The 15,986-nt window shown below is 48.9% G+C and overlaps 6 protein-coding genes across 6 annotated transcripts; 3 read left to right on the top strand and 3 right to left on the bottom strand.

Annotated features, from left to right (window-relative positions):
- Window positions 1-12: 12 nt before the first annotated feature.
- On the bottom strand, window positions 13-3,708 carry N7517_006869 (uncharacterized protein; the record flags this gene model as incomplete). Its single annotated transcript, XM_056724599.1, has 2 exons — window positions 13-139; window positions 656-3,708. The coding sequence occupies 2 exons, from the start codon at window positions 3,706-3,708 to the stop codon at window positions 13-15; spliced, it is 3,180 nt and encodes a 1,059-aa protein (XP_056580849.1).
- Window positions 3,709-4,298: 590 nt separating this feature from the next.
- On the bottom strand, window positions 4,299-6,895 carry N7517_006868 (uncharacterized protein; the record flags this gene model as incomplete). The annotated part of the gene is made up of 2 exons (XM_056724598.1): window positions 4,299-6,494; window positions 6,539-6,895. 2 exons carry the CDS (start codon window positions 6,893-6,895, stop codon window positions 4,299-4,301), a joined length of 2,553 nt encoding a protein of 850 aa, XP_056580848.1.
- Window positions 6,896-8,286: 1,391 nt separating this feature from the next.
- Window positions 8,287-9,824, bottom strand: N7517_006867 (uncharacterized protein; the record flags this gene model as incomplete). The annotated part of the gene is made up of 2 exons (XM_056724597.1): window positions 8,287-9,603; window positions 9,660-9,824. The coding sequence occupies 2 exons, from the start codon at window positions 9,822-9,824 to the stop codon at window positions 8,287-8,289; spliced, it is 1,482 nt and encodes a 493-aa protein (XP_056580847.1).
- A 619-nt stretch (window positions 9,825-10,443) lies between these two features.
- N7517_006866 (uncharacterized protein) lies at window positions 10,444-11,181 on the top strand (the record flags this gene model as incomplete). The annotated part of the gene is made up of 2 exons (XM_056724596.1): window positions 10,444-10,464; window positions 10,543-11,181. 2 exons carry the CDS (start codon window positions 10,444-10,446, stop codon window positions 11,179-11,181), a joined length of 660 nt encoding a protein of 219 aa, XP_056580846.1.
- A 1,019-nt stretch (window positions 11,182-12,200) lies between these two features.
- On the top strand, window positions 12,201-13,958 carry N7517_006865 (fungal specific transcription factor domain-containing protein; the record flags this gene model as incomplete). Its single annotated transcript, XM_056724595.1, has 3 exons — window positions 12,201-12,668; window positions 12,723-13,750; window positions 13,847-13,958. The coding sequence occupies 3 exons, from the start codon at window positions 12,201-12,203 to the stop codon at window positions 13,956-13,958; spliced, it is 1,608 nt and encodes a 535-aa protein (XP_056580845.1).
- Window positions 13,959-14,599: 641 nt separating this feature from the next.
- On the top strand, window positions 14,600-15,313 carry N7517_006864 (DJ-1/PfpI family protein; the record flags this gene model as incomplete). The annotated part of the gene is made up of 2 exons (XM_056724594.1): window positions 14,600-14,606; window positions 14,658-15,313. The coding sequence occupies 2 exons, from the start codon at window positions 14,600-14,602 to the stop codon at window positions 15,311-15,313; spliced, it is 663 nt and encodes a 220-aa protein (XP_056580844.1).
- Window positions 15,314-15,986: the final 673 nt, after the last annotated feature.

Here is a 15,986-nt window from a genome sequence, read left to right as displayed (position 1 = left end):
ATTCACTGTATGCTATAGTGTCAGCCTGATATTGCCAGGTTCTGCAGCGAGCAAACCGGAATACGGAGGAAAGGAAGAGGCGTAAGTACACGTACGAATTAAATCACAGAACAGGTGTCGACTAGTATTGCCGTAGCACCTGTATAGAATCGGGACTCATCAGAGAGCTAAAACGCTCTAGTTAAAACAAAGTGTGCAGAGGTGGAAAGATGAAGCGAAAGAAGAGCGCAAAAGGAACCTTGGAAGAGCTGCCGAGAATGACGGATCTCACGGCAGTGAGGCTGGTGCGCTGACTCAGCCCGACTTACAGCCGATGCCCGGGGACAGGCATTAAGTAACGCCCCAATCAGCCACTTCTCTCCGCAGCCGGCTAAGCACTCGGGCACTTCTACGGGAGTTTTCGGCCCAATGGGACTAAAAGGGATGGCTATTAATCATTGGATCTCTTGGCTTTTCTTTTTACATGAGATTTAGGTGAATTCAAGGTTTCCATCAGATTGCGATCTGGATTAATATTAACATCTAAACTATAGAAACATTCAATAATTCATGAAATCGTGACAATGCGAAAATCACCGCAAAATAAAGGCATATGCAATATGCAGAGAAATAATAGATCATTATATCCAGACAGGGAAATCGGGCATCATATTACAAGACATTGAGTCGCTGAGGTCCGCTGGTGGGAATTTCTTCAGAATTTGGCCGGCCCGATAATGCCAAGGCAGTACGTAGGTGGCTGTCGTCATGGAAATGACCAACACTATTCGAAGCTCCCTCATCAGCACTGAGAGGTCTCGCTTCAGAAACTGTTGGGCTTGCTTCGGCACCATTCAAGCTTGTACGGTGAGAAGGCGACATCGTATGTGGTGGTGGACTGCCTGCACTGCTCCGCAGGCTACCGTTGCTCCCACCCCAGGCTCCCCGACGTAGCTTCATGAGTGCGCTCAGCGACATTTCATCGTCTAGATTGCCCATGTCAACCAGTTGCGCCAGTCCAGGGCTCGCTAGAGCTGAATTTGGATGGGTACCGCCGTGAGCCTTGACCGAAATCATAGAGTTGCGTGTACTCCATTCACTTCGTTCAGTAATAGGAGTCAAGCTGGGCTCCTGGAATTTGCCGCGGCTGCTGTGGTTCCGTGTGATGCCTTCGACCCGTCGCGGACCAAAATAACCACCGTTGGTTAGCTCAGAGGCGCCGTTGCCATCTGCCTGTGCGTAGAACCCGAACTCTTGGCCGTAGAAACCATCGTCATCGTTCTCAAGAGCTTCGGCGTTAGCAGCAGCAACGATTGCGTCGTCGAAATACGAATCATCGTAATCATCGTAAAAGTGACCATCGTAGACCTGATCATCGAAGACCTGATCATCGAAGACGTCTTCGAAGGCCATGGCATCCGCAGCTTGGCTGATCCGGCTATCATCAGAAACCAGACCCGATTGCGAGTCGATCGTCTGCGATGTTTGAGCTGCACTGTCTTGCCCCTGAGATGCTTCACTCATGCTGAACTTGCGTTCAAAGCGCCCACTGTATGATGCTTCGTTGGCTGCGTAAGCTAGAGCGTTGTGCAAAATATCTAGATTTTGCTCTGTGAGCACACCACCATGGGCACGGGCAGGGCCCATATTTGGTATTGGCTCCCCGAGGGGACCACGCTTGACCGATCCTGTGACCCGATAGTCACTGGCCACACTAGACATGTGCTGCAGTCCTTGGACTCCCTTTTCTGGGACGGGGCTTTCTCTCCCTGCCGAAGAGTCGTCCCTGCCAGGGACCGCACTGTCCGTTGGTAAAGGTGCCGCAGGAACGACTGGTTTGCGTTCGTATAAATGACTGTTTACGTCATCAAATATAGATTCATCAAATCCACCATCTTGATTGTCGGCAGCAAGATCTCCGAAATCGCCGTCGTCGAAATAAAGATCATCGTCATCATCGAGGACTTGGGCCGCTTGTTTCGTAGCCGGAACATGGGGAAGGGTTGACGTCTCATCAATCCTGGCAACTGGGGAGGGTTGCTCCCCTGGTAGTTGTTGGCTGGGGCCAACGTCTAATTGTGTGCTCTCAGAAAGATGAGAAGTAAAGTGGGAGGTGTTTGTGGGGGCTGGTGGTGCAGCAGTGATCGGGCTACCAACGACGGGTGACAATCCCGGGATAGCCCAGGACTTGGCCTCGTTGATGTTTCGCGAAACACTTCGGGAAACAGAGAAATCGTCGAAATCGTCATCATCGGCGTCTGCATTGACGCCCGGAATCTTTTCTTCCAAACCATCCAGGTCATCCATCATGTCATCATCGAAGTCCTCGTCAAAGTCATCAAAATATCCATCCTCCATTCTGCGAGACGCTTCCTTGGCCTTATGCTTCTCTTCCAGCATTTTCTCTTGTGAAGATGAGTCTACTCCGCTCATATCGAAGCTGAATCGAGAGGCATTGCTCTTGAGATGTCTCGGCAAGGCTGAGGGATTGAAGGGCCCATTGGGAATAGTATCTTGGTCTTGAGGATGCTGAGGGTGAGCATGGGAGATTGCTTTGGGTGGGCTTGGGGGCGGTTCATCTAGCATGGGTTCAGGTTGCCCTGAAAGATCGGTTCCGTCTGGTATATGGGAAGGCAAGTTCCGCGCAAAGACTGGTAATGAGCCCTCATGACCAGGCTGTGATTGGCCTGTCAAAAGCGAAGACTGAAGATAACCCTTGTTTTCCACCTGTAGAACATTCTGGTCTTCAAAATGTTCCTTGAAAACAGGCGAATGATCACTGTGCCGTTTTTCCTGGTCATTCCAGTGGGCCCCACGCGGTTGGCTGGGTATCTGTGGTGGTGAAGTATCCTGCCCATTCACAATTGTATCCTGCTGGGCAGCCGAAAGATTGCGGCGAGGCCGGGGCGCCGAGAAGTCATGAACAATCTTCCCACGAATCCTGGGATCATAGTCATCTGGCATAGCAGGGACATTATGGTTCTTGATTTTGACATCTTCTGCCCGGGAGCTAACCATCTGCGAAGAGCGCCTGCGCGCAAGCAGGGACATCGGATTCAAGAGATGAAGCATAGCCTTGCCCGACTTGTGATGTGTCTGTTCTACAGACACATCACGATCTCCTGTGCGCCGGACAGTTGTGCTAGCATCCATCTTGAAATCCTTCTGTGGCATTGTTTGTTTATCCGCCGGCGAATCATCCGTTGAGGCTCTGAACCGGAAATGACCTGAGCCTGCTGCCGCAGTTGGTGATCGTTTCTGCTTGCCAAACGAACGTCGAAAAGGCGAGCTTGGTTTGGAATTCGACTCTGCGTCTGCTTGGTCAGACCGTAGACCCGTCACAGACAGTTGGGAATTATTCGACTGGGATGTAAATTGTTCTTCCCCGCAGTCGCCGGGGCTGGAATGAGGACGACTTTCTTTTTCAAATGCAGGCGATGGAACACCAAGAGTAAGCGAGGACGATAGTGGCGCGACCGATGAGCTAATGTTGAGCTTGGAAGTATCGATGTCGAGCGACGACTCATTCGAGGGGCCATCGGGTGAGGGGCGACCGTCGAAGGTAGTGGTGAGCGTAGGTGTGTCCGGAATCTCTGGGAGCTGCGGAGGGCTGATATTCGGGGTTGCATTCGCCCCTTTGACAGGTGAGGGCGCGGGGATTGAAGCAGGCGACGCGGACCAACGCCGGTGGTCTCGGCGCCAGTACGAGAAGACGGTAGACGGCGGCATGGCTGTTATTTCGAGGCCCTCACAACGCCAGATTGAGTCACAGGGATTAACAAGGGGCGTAATAGTCCATTGCAGTTATCAACTGCATGTGCTGGGTGCCGAACAAAGACGCTGTCATATACAGACTTTGGACCGTGGGGGGATGCAGAACCCACCCGTGGACTTCTTGAGCCTCGAGCTTTTGTAAGCCTATTAAACGTCGATTTGACAAAAAGAAGGGGTAATCCACAATCCGCAGTAAATTTGCAATAGAGATATTGATCTTTATGTCTATTTATATAAAAGACAAGGCCAAGTTAACGCGCGGCTAAAAGTTAGGTTACACCCATCTAGCCCTTTTGTAGTGTCTGGGCCTATCTAACAAGATCGCGTCACATTCTTGCCCCTACTTTGCTTCAATGTTTATTGTGACTGTTTTCTCGGGATAATAGGTCAAATCCCCCGAAATGTATGCGCTAACTCTATAAACCGTACAGCTATGCTACATGGATATCCTTCGAGAAAAATATATAAATCAAAGAATGACACGCTCAAAACGACCATATGCTATGCTAACAAAAACATAAAACAAAAATTAATTGATAACGCCTTCAACGAATGCTTTGCCTCCAGCGGTCGATCACGTACGGGTCGGTTTGGGCCGGGGTAGGGTGTTGTGTCGTGTTTGAAGCATACCCCATCGTCCCAGGATTCATAGGATACCCGTATTGCTGTGCCATCGGGTATACCGCAGGTGTTGGATATCCTCTTTGCGGTGGAAATTGTTGCATGGACATGCGGTTCCCATACTGTGACATGGTGACAGGCCGCTGGTTGAAAACATCATGCGATGACTGGCGAGCAAGCTGGGCAGGACGACCCTGTGTAAGCGCAGCCATGCTCCGGCGCATTCGCGGGTTCTTTGGAGGCCCAAGTTGGGCAGCAGCCTCTTTCTGAAGGCGACTGCGTCGCTGTGCAAGTGTCTCTTCCTCGCTGGGGCCGGGGACTTCTTGGGCGTCTTTAGGCGCAACTCCAGCCCTGGTATCGATTTCGGCCATCAAGTCGCTGGCAAATTTGCTCTCTGAGCGGTTATGTCCCTTCAACCGTTGAAGTCGCTCGGCGAGGGTCTCTATCTCTGCCTCATCCTCACTCTCAGCGGCCGGCTCAGGAACATGCGCCGGAGGCTCTGCTGCATACACTGTAGCACGACGTTCCTCTGGCTGTGGGACCGGTTCCCCACGCAGCCTAGCACGGCGTGAGCTCAGAGGCTCATTTTCTTCTTGTTGCCGCTTCTCTATCAGCCCCAGAGGTCGATCGTCATTTTCAACATTGGCTTTTTCGGGGTACAACATAGCTAGGGGGACGTCTTCGTCTTCGTCCCGCCCTTCCCAGGCCAATGCGACGGGGCGCTGCCGCCGTTTGTCACTTTGCTTTTGGGCCATTTCGTCCATTTCTAACAAAGTGGTCCTCATACCATGGAAAGCTACAGGCACTACCGTCCGGCGACGGTGCTTCAATTCATGCTTCCGCAACTCCAATTCGGCGAGAAGCGTGTTTGGTGGACCAACATAATCCAATTCTTCTTCTTCTTCCTCATCCTCTTCGTCTTCGGATTGCTCATCACTTTCGGTATCAGTGCCTTCCGACCCGCGCTCATGGCGGTGCTCATCATGATTTCTATCCGAGTCATTCCCGGCTTCTGATCCATGTCGCGAAGTGACAGGGTTCCCATGCTCATCTACATTATTAGTGCGATAAGGCTGGCCAATCGTGGCCCGCGAAAGACGATTTGTCTTTTCGTCTGCCATATCATTTTTCAGAGTCTTGCGTTTTGACTTGTTGTAGATGAATGCGCCGATATGACCAGCATAAGGGTGATCAGTGAAAGCCGAAACAGGTGCATTCGCAGAGGCGTCCAAAATGCTCTCTAGCGTAGCAACCGCAGAGTCCTGCTTAACCTCGACCTGGAGTGATGTACTCGGCTGATCAAAAAACACACTCGCACGGAGATGTGGTGGCAGTTTCGATTTGCGTTTATCGCCATGGCTATCGCGTAGGTCTTTTTGATCGGCGTCAGATAGCACAGCGGTTGACTTTCTATCCTCAGCGGTGATGGCGCCTGCAAGGCGTGTACGACGCTTCTCCCGGTCGATATTTTCCTTGCGCGACAACTTCGGTGGCAGATTCAACATGCGTGGAACAGGAGCGGGATAGAACACCATATTCTCTCCTGCTTGTGGGTGTTTGTAATGTTCCGGTTTGCGGGCGAGCGGCGGCTGCTCCAAAGAAACCTGACGACCTGGTTCCATGGGTGTGAAATGGACGCCATCAAAATCAGTGAATAGTGTCCGCGCCTGCTGGTAGGTATCGTTCGATGCGACCGAGGCTCGGCGCTCCAATTCCGCTTCTGCGGGAACTCCTTGTGGAATATATTGGTCGTAATAGTAATCGTTCTGGGTATTGAAAAGGGGTTGCGGCGGTGGTAGATCAGGAAGCCCGGGAAATTCATCCACTTCATGCTCACGTTCATCGTGCGCAGGCTCCGAGAGCTGAGCCAAACGCGCCCCTGAAACGGAGCGCTGACGCGCGGGAGACACATTCGATCCATGGGTGGAGGAAATGGTCCCTACTGGGGAGAATGCACCAGTCCGGTGAATGATTGAATTGGACGCGGAACTGACTGAACGTCGCTTTTGCTCTTGATCGATGCGACGTATCTCGCTCTCAATGTCCGCGGAGCACGAGCTCAGCTGCTCTGCACTTTCTTCCAACCGCGTTACATTCCCTTTGTATGCTCCTTGTATCGACTGCAAATCTGGGGTAGGGTGGCTGAGAGGTACGGGAACCTCACTGCATGCGCTGTGGAGGGGGGATCGGGAGAAGAATGTCGCGGGACAGTCGTATTAAGTGGTGGAATGCGGAGGCTGTTGGATCGCTCTTCGGGGGAGGGATCGGCGTCATAGTCGTCGTCCTCCACCACATCGTAGCTGGTAGAAGTCATAGAGCGAATCATGGAACCTAACTGACCGAAACTGGGATTGTCTGTGGTTTTGGCAATTTCTAGGTGGCTCCCTGCCCCGATGTGATCAGTATCAAGCGGCAGCTGTTCAAATGCATGTCCATGAGCGGGCGACGGGCTGCGTGATGCAGAAGCGGAAGAAACAGAAGCCACCTCGTGGTCGACTTGAGCGACGGCATTGTACGCCATAATATAGGTGTTAGTCACCTACTATCCATTCAGACCAGTTCTAATTGATAGATTCCAAGATCAAAGGGAGTCGGAAATAGCCGGGATACCAAAGAAAGAAGGGGAAAGGAAAAAAAGGAAACCTGGGAGGCCGGCTAATTTTGGATTTGTCGTACAATAATTTGAATGACCCTGGAATGTCAAATAAAATGATAATGCTTATGCTAATAATAACGATGTAATTTCCTTCCTAAGCCCAAATCAAGGAATTAAAGCCACTAGACCACTTTAAGGGGGCCTTTGCGTTCATGTCTCGGTCCAGTCAACATGTTCTTGTTAGGCTTTGACTCTCCACCGTGTTCTAGAGGTCTTGGCATTTTGATATATCTATATAAGGAGTACTCTGTCCCAAAGAATATAAGGTCTTAGACAAACCCCCTTAGAAGATTATAACAGTATCATTATTTGCCTCGTTGCCTTTCTGCAGGTTTCCCCATAACATACATAAAAAAATACTCAAATAGGCAATACCGAGGTGTCTGCGTCTGAGCTGAAGTGCATGACAACCCCGGACCAATCAGGCCATCAACAGATATCGTAGTCTCAACTGTTTGTTCCATTGGACTGATTTGCTTTGCTAGGATCTGACTAATAAAAATATATTGGTGCTCGAGACTCGAAATGGTCGCGTGACCTGACCTATTTTGGTAGCCGACACCATAACCTTGCATAAACCCTAGCTTACATTCAGTCTCTACTGGTAGCAACGATTCATGTACTATCGCTTAATTTTCTTGGAGAAATCAATCTCGATGAACGTATTTCGGGACCATATCTCAATCACCGCCGGCACAGAGTTCCTGTTCTTCTCCTAAATCTATGAGATCCTAAGAGAGGAAATTGGAGCTGCCCTAGCCAATTTCCATTCCTTCAGATCGCATGTCGTGAACTTGGATGACTTTTTCATTTTGGAATAACAGGATTGCATGGTCTTTTGTGGATACTCATACTGCAACAGAAAGCCAGAGGCCGGCGACCATTTTGGAAGAAGTGAGGAGCTTGTGTCAAGATCTGAGTAGATTTGGGGGCAACATTCGGCGGTGTGCCCATTGGCCGGACTGCAAGAACAAGCAGGTGTAAGTATTCCCCGTTTATCCCAAGTCTCCGACTTGTAGCTCGGAGCCCGGTAGCTTTCCACGATCCAGTTATGATTCTTCCCAGCTGTATTACAGACCCGGATCATAGTCTCACTTGCTAACCGCTACCGTAAATTTAACAAAGTAGATAAAAATAAACGGACCTCAAATTCGAGTAGATATAGGGTGGTGATAGCTATAAAACGCAAAACAAGAGTAGAAGTCACCACTATATCTTCGAATATCTGCCCGCATTCGCAATATAGACAGGGACTCTCATTTGGTGCCAGTTTCCCCCAAGTCGCAAGACATGTCTTTGTCTTTCTGGGCCATTGAACTAGTGATTTGTTCCAAAGTCTTCCCTTTGATATCTGGAATCATGAGAAATGCCCAAATAGCCAGCAAGAAATTACTGCCACCCCATAGATAGCAGTATTTGGGCCCCCAGTTCAAAGCAGTCGGGTTGATGAAATACGGCGAGCAATAGGCAGCAACCCACGCAAAGACATAATTGCAACCTGTTCCAAGGCCCACAGTCTTAGAACGCAGCCGTTGGGAGGGGATCTCTACCTGAAGAGCCCAAAGCACGGGTCCTTGTCCAAGTCCATAGGACCAGGTAGAGAGAGTTCCCATTGCAATTAGTATCCTTGCTGCAGTATATGATCCAGCGTCCAGATTTGTATACACAGCTGCAATGACCATCATTATAACACCATTTATCACAGAGAAAGTACCGAGTAGGGTACGTCGCTCAAAATATTGCATGACCACAAAAGCTCCCATATTTCCGGTGATTGCAATAGCCAGACTCATCATGACCCATTGGAACTCGTTCTGTACGCCAGCTTGCGCGTAAAAGTAGACGGAGAAGTTGGACAAGAAAATAATTCCACTGGCGGTCTGACCGACACTGCAGCAGAGGCTGAGGAAAGTTCTCTTGAGATCGGCTCCACGGAAGGCATCGATTAGGCGTGCATGGTTGGTTTCCATGCTCTCCGCAATCCACATTTGGCGCATGCTTGATACCTCCGCTTCCAATTGAGATTCATCATGGGCTCCTCGAAGACAGCGGATCGCTTGAGCTGCCTCAGCATCCAGACCACGTCGTACATAATAGCGCGGACTTTCCGGCAAAAATACAAGGCCAATCGAAAGCATCACAGGGACGAAAAACATGATGCCTAGTGGAATGCGGTATGACAGGCGGGAATGATATTCTGTCGTGTATTTGTCCACAATAATGCCAATCAAAGCGCCAAAAGAGGTTTGAAAGGTTACCAGACCCACGGTAGAGCCTCGAAGATGGGTGGGCGCGATTTCTCCGAGATATGTTACCGAATAGGTCAGAAAGAACCCATTAGAGATACCGAGAAACACCCTCCCTACATAGAGGGCCGGTAAATGGGAGTTGCTGATCTGGAGGATAATGGCAAGACAGGAGAGGGCACATCCAGTCCATAGCCCCCATCGGTTGCTAATCCAGGATCCATATTTGAAGATAACAAGCGAAGCCACAAGACCCCCAAGTTGCATCAAACTTTGCAGGAGGGTTTGAACAGTGGTTTTGATGTTGTAGCCTAAGATATTTTCTGGCTGTCGAAAGCGTGATTAGATTCCAGAGATAGTTGTATTCAGATTTGGGAACTCACATCAACATAACCAAACACTGCCAGAAAGCCAGGCATAGTCTGAAACCCAGAGACAGCAGCAGAATCATATCCATATTGAAACTGAGCCATCGCAATAAAGAATGAGATGGATATAATTCGTCTCTCTCTCCAAATTGAAGACATGACGTTCTTGTCGGAACCCATACTGGAGTCCGGATGTGTTTATCGGTTGGTAGTGAAAGTAGCAGTTGCTTGTTGCATCTCACTTGCAGGAATTTTCACGGTTATCACCTAACAGAATGCGGGTGAATGCTTCCGTGTCATCACTAAATGCATCAAATGGCTTGTTGCTGCCAAGGCGTGAGAGTTGCGCAGTAAATATATGCTTCCGTGTCATCACTATAGGCAGTGATGGCTTGTCGAGGCTTGGGAGTTGCGCAGTCACCAACGCCATCGCCTCCTATCATCCGAACACCAACCCGCGATACCTTCGATAATCCGAGTAACGGATGCATCGCAGGAATAATGCCCAAGTATCAGGATATAAGTTAATATGATGCCCTTGGCTTCTCAGAGGATATCCAGTGTATTCCTTCTTTCTCGCAATTTATCCACTACCCAAGACACGATTCAAGACATCGGAAACAATGTCAGAAACCCAACAGTCTCCTGAGAACTCGGTTCTGCTAGCCCGGATGAACAGGCTTGAGAATCAAGTGATTCGGCTTCAAGGTGGAATTTCGCTCTCTTTTTCTCTTTCTTCTTTTCTGGCTCGCTAACACCATTCAAGGCGAATCTGAAGTACGAAAACTACACCATAAATATGGCTACTATCTGGACAAATGTTTGTACAAAGAGGTAATTACCGATAATTTCCCCCAAGTCTGTAACCTCGACTATTGCTAACATTTGAAATATATAGGTAGCAGAGCTCTTTGCGGACCACGAAGATACGTATGTTCAGTTTCTGAACGGAACATTCCGCGGAAAGGAGGGCGTGAACCGTTTGTATATCGATCGATTTGCCAATTCATTCGTCGGTGGTCGAAATGGTCCTATTGATGGATGGCTCCTTGATCACCTCATGGCACAAGACATTGTGGACTTTGATCCACAAGCAGGAAGGGCCAAGGCCCGCATCCGTACCCTGATGAGTGCCGGAACCCACGAATCCCTTACGCCCAAATTCCCGGGAGGACAGCGCCAATGGTGGGAAGGTGGTCTTTACGAGAACGAGTATATCCTCGAAGATGGGGTGTGGAAAATCCTGCGCCTTAGGTATTATCCATTCTGGCACGGTACTGTGGAAAGGGGGTGGCAGGGATCGAATGGATTTGTGCCTTTGTACAAGGAAGAGGACGCCTTCCCAACAAATCCACTGGGTCCCGACGAGGTGACCCTAGGGGAGTCGCTTTGGCCTGACACCCGGGTGATACCCTATCACTACAAACACCCTGTGACGGGAAAAGATGTGGCCGAGGAAGACCTGAAGGCTCCGAAGTGGCGCGAAGACGGGAGTGCTGCCCCACCGGCAAGGACTATTACAGATTGGGGATTTTGAGGATCATTTGAGCCAGATAGTAGCATCTCTGAATAACATCTTGAGGACCTTGCTTTCGTATGGTGTCATTGACGGAATGAAGAAGAGTCCCAAAGTGCGGGGTATCATGAAAATCATGTTTCTTAGAAGTAGACCTGGACATATGTTAGCTCGCCCAGCCCGCGGGCGAATAGGCTCCCATTAGGTTGTGTGCATAAATGGTACCCATGCTAAGAAGACCTTGGGGGGATTTTCCCGGCTTTGTTCGAATCTATCATGCCGGTTAACTCTAATAGTCCTTCCCCGCAATCCTCATATTTTGTAGATTTCTTTTATGAACTTGAATTTCCGCTGAAATAGATCATTAATCAATCATGGCTGAACGTCGGAAGTCGAATCGGAGGCGCACGGCAATGAGCTGCGAGCGTTGCAAAAGCCGAAAAATTAAGGTAGAGCCCCAACAGTTGCTTCATGATGTTTCGATCTAATGCTTATCGATTTTCAGTGCAATAACCCAAGTAAATATTCCCCTCCTCCCTCTTTCCCACAGGGCTAAATCATTTCTTAGCTCCCGGCCCATGTGACCACTGCCGCGACTCCGGCGTGGAGTGTCAAATCGACTCGAGCAAGCGACGCCAAAGGCCATACTATTTTGTGTCCGAAGAGGAATTCCGGGACATGCAAATGATTCTGAAACGTTACCTCCCAAATACAGATTTGACCAGAGAGAACCTCCACTCTCTTGCAAAGCAATGTAGTGAGGAGATAACACCTCCACCCCCTAACCCTACTACGTCCGTTTCAATCTCTCCCATGTTGGCCTCTAGCCTATGCACCCTTGCAGACAGCCCGCCTAAACTGAGTTTTACTGAAGACTCAGACTCAAATCCATCACCGGACGATGCCTTAGTCCGGGAGGTATTTCCTCTATATCAAAAGCTTGGGTGTCTAATAGTAGATTCTCGAGGCGAATATCGTAAGTTATGTGTACAAGTAGAAGAATTTTCTTCCAGGCCCCAAGTTAAAACTAAATAGGATTCATGGGAGCTGAATCGGGTCTGCCCTTTAATTCTGCCATTCGATGTTACAAGAACGATACGCTGCATACGCCAGAGACCCCAGATGTCATTCCGGGAATGGTGACGGTTGCCATGCCAGTTCCCAGTCAAGTATCTGTGCAAGATGAAATCCAACTACCCTCCCAAGAAGCTGTGCATCAATCTGCGATGCGATATTTCGAAGAGGTACATTCCATTTATTGGCTTTACTCCTCCGAGAAGTTCTACAGCAAATTAGAGGAGACATATCGCATGCCACATCAGAAATTGACCGCGTCATGGAGCTGCTCTCTCTATTCAATTCTAGCTATTGCAAATAATGGGTCTCCCTACCCTGACGGTCCACAGTACAATGCTTCCCCAAATGAGTATTTGTTGTGCGCAAAGTCTCTCATACTTAGTGTATGCGATGAGGGGAGCCTGGATAGTGTTAAAGCTATGATTCTATTGGTGAGTATTCTGCCTACTGCCTGATAGACACATGCTAACAGAATTCACTTCCAGGCTACGGCTATGCAGTCGCACGGCTTTTCCAACGCAGCATACCTCTACTCGGGACTCGCTGTGCAAATAGCGTGCTCTATGGGGCTGCACTGTGATAAATACTGCATTTCTTATGGTGGTGTCGAGAAAGAGCACGCACGACGCACCTGGTGGGCTCTATTTATGTTTGATCAAGATTTATCACTGCGGCTAGGGAGGCCAAGCGCGATTGAAGACTCATCTAACCCACCTTTACCATCGGAACGGGCAAGTCGAACGCACCTTTACCATTTTTTTTCGCATCCAACGTGTCTTCTAACCTACATCTTGCAGATCCTACCGTCTGGCCCATACAGTCCCCCTTCCTACTTGGCCTCCTATGTTACTCTTTGTAAATTGGCAAGAAATGTCCGCAGCGAACTTTACAAGAGTCCCACCCTACTGGGCCAACAACTGAAAATGAAGATTGTTGATGGGGTTATGACTGCATTGCAGGATTGGGCTGATACTCTTCCACCCCATTTGAATTTCTCGGCCCCGGCTGCGCCTTTCTTTCGAAGACCGATCGCAGCGCTTCACTTGAAGTACCATAGTATCCAGCTTCTCATATGTCGACCCTTTCTGTTCTACAGTCTCCTGTGTCGCAAACAGTCACCAGGAAGCGCGAAGCTACAGGGCGCTGAGAAGTTCAGCGCCATCTGTCTGGATTCTTCGGAAAGAATGCTAGGCATTCTACAGACAATGGTCGCAGATGGCCTGCACTCGAGACAAATTGCCTTGGATTTTTATTATGCCTTGGATATTCTACAGGTCTTTCTTTCTGAGTTTGCTGTCACAAAAGCCGAAAAGCAGCTCGAAAGTATACGGCAGTCTATGAAAGTGCTGCAATCAATAGGGAGTGCAGGCTGTGGCGAGAAAATGATTTCTGAGGTACATTTCCAGCTAATGGAATGGGGCGTGCTATCCAATTCCTCCAATACTCTGGATTCCTTGCAGGGTCTCGATACATTGTTCCCTGCACTCCACTCTGTCTCCGACTTTTACGATCTGTAAGTTACTCATATTCCCTGAGCTAGGTATTTCCAGCTTCCCTGCAGACATGTTTTGTCCCAATTACTGACGTGGCTTAGTCTCTTTTGTAACAGAGGTATTTCGATCGACGATGCCCCAAACGCCATGTTTCCTGATATCGACACATCCACGGACTTGGTAGGAGAAGCGATGATGCGGGATATTCTGCAGGGTCCTGTACAATAGTGACTTAAAGGGATTTGGTCTAAGTGCCAAACCAAGAAACAGCACAAGTATAGTCCCTATAGGCCATTATAGGACCTAGGCTTTTTTTCTTGTGGTCCAGTGGTAAAATGAGATACTCAGTGAGCGGGCTCGAGCATAAAGCGGCGGCACCCCGATCTGGAATTCGCTTCCGCGGCCTAAAGTCCAGTACATACTACTACATATGTATGTAGTATATCAAACACAAGCATATTTTCCACGGAGAGGGTTCCTATCATTTTCCTTCCGAATGATACCTTCACAAGTTCCCATTCTCCAAACACGGAACCATTCCCGCTTACTCACTAATCTGCTCAAAACCGACGCAAGGCTGTGGCTTGGCCATTCCAATACCTGGTTGTGTATATAAAGACCAGATCACCTGTTTTAGCGCGAAGACCGATAGAGAAAATCACACCTTCAATCACAAATAGAAGGGCTTGTACATTATTCCTAGCAGCTTCAAAATTGTTGTGATAGTCACCTGGTTGATGCCTGGTTTGTCAGGCCTCATTTGACTATTGTTAGTTAACTAGGTAACTTAGCTTCCTGCTTGTTTGTAGAGAATCAATCCTCTCTTCTCTCTCTTCTCTCTCATCTCTCTATCAAAAACCACAAAGGATATGACTGGTATGACCCTCACTTCCAGCACGAATTTCATATGTTAACAGATTGATCTAGAATCCGAAGGCAAATCCACCCCTCTCCGCGTGGGTGTGGTGCTATTCCCAGGCTTCCAAGCCCTGGATGTATTCGGCCCATTGGACTGCATAAATGTCCTCTCATGGAGCCACAACGTGACCATGGCACTTTTATCCTCAACGCTAGAGCCAGTGACAACAAAGCCACCGGCATTCGCCAACGCCATGGGTCAAAGCGTGGTCCCAACCCATACCTTTGCAACGGCGCCTTCTTTGGATCTGCTTCTCGTCCCTGGTGGTCTAGGAACACGCGGCTCAAGTCCAGCAATCGAAGAAGCAATCTCGTACATCAAAAACGTATATCCTCAACTGAAATATCTCGTTACGGTGTGTACTGGCTCGGGGCTTGCAGCGCGAGCTGGGATTCTAGATGGAAAATGTGCCACGACGAATAAGATGGCTTGGGCTGAGATTACGGCTTTGGCGGTGAATGTCGATTGGGTTCCTCGTGCGAGATGGGTCGTTGATGGTAATATCTGGACTTCTTCTGGGGTTAGCGCTGGAATCGATGTTATTCTTGCTTGGATTGAAAAGGTCTACGGGAGCGAGGTGGCGAGGAAGATCTCGAATAGCATAGAATATACTCGACATGAGGACCCTAGTCATGATCCATTTGCTGGACTGCATGGCCTCTGAGTACCTCTGATTCTCACTATCATCATGCCTGATTTCACGTTTCGTACTTTTATCTGGAGAGTCTCCGCTCTGTTTTGGAAATTTGACGTGAAAGAAAACCTAGACTATTGCGACTATATATATGAGGTCGACCTTTCTCAGTGTCCCGAAGAGAGAAAGCTGTTTGTAGGCCACCTGCCAGCTCGGCTCAACGGCTTGGTCCTGTGCCATTATCTGTCTCCTCGAGTCGGAAAAGCAGAATGATTCAAAGCCTCTCACATGGGAAGAAACAATCGCATCCAATCCAATAAATTAGTGCTATTCTTTAGTGGACGAGGTCCGGGTTACATTATCTGATGTTATGGCCTCAATTTCAGCGATGGGCATCTACTAGAGTCGACAGAATTCTTGAAATAGGTATACGAAACTAGTCGACGTCCAAGAAATGAAGCGTTCCAAGTAGGCCAGCTTTTCTAGATGCCGACAAGTCAATATCCCATCGATTGACAGAGTGACGATATTGTACTCAAATACTCTATCAGCCGATATAGTGTGGCATGCATGCGCCCACCCACGTATCCTGTACCACGTAGGGTTTGTGATATGCACATTATGCCTGGGGTCAGCGACTGAGCCTGAAATTTCGAGCTCAGGTCCGACAGGCAAAATTGCATTTGTCTGTTTAGCCTTGTGG

This window comes from Penicillium concentricum (assembly GCF_028827145.1).
Source record: "Penicillium concentricum strain IBT 3081 chromosome Unknown utg000002l_segment0_segment0, whole genome shotgun sequence".
Lineage (NCBI taxonomy): Eukaryota > Fungi > Ascomycota > Eurotiomycetes > Eurotiales > Aspergillaceae > Penicillium > Penicillium concentricum.
Note: the sequence above shows the minus strand (reverse complement) of the source record. Positions and strands in the feature narration are given on the sequence as shown.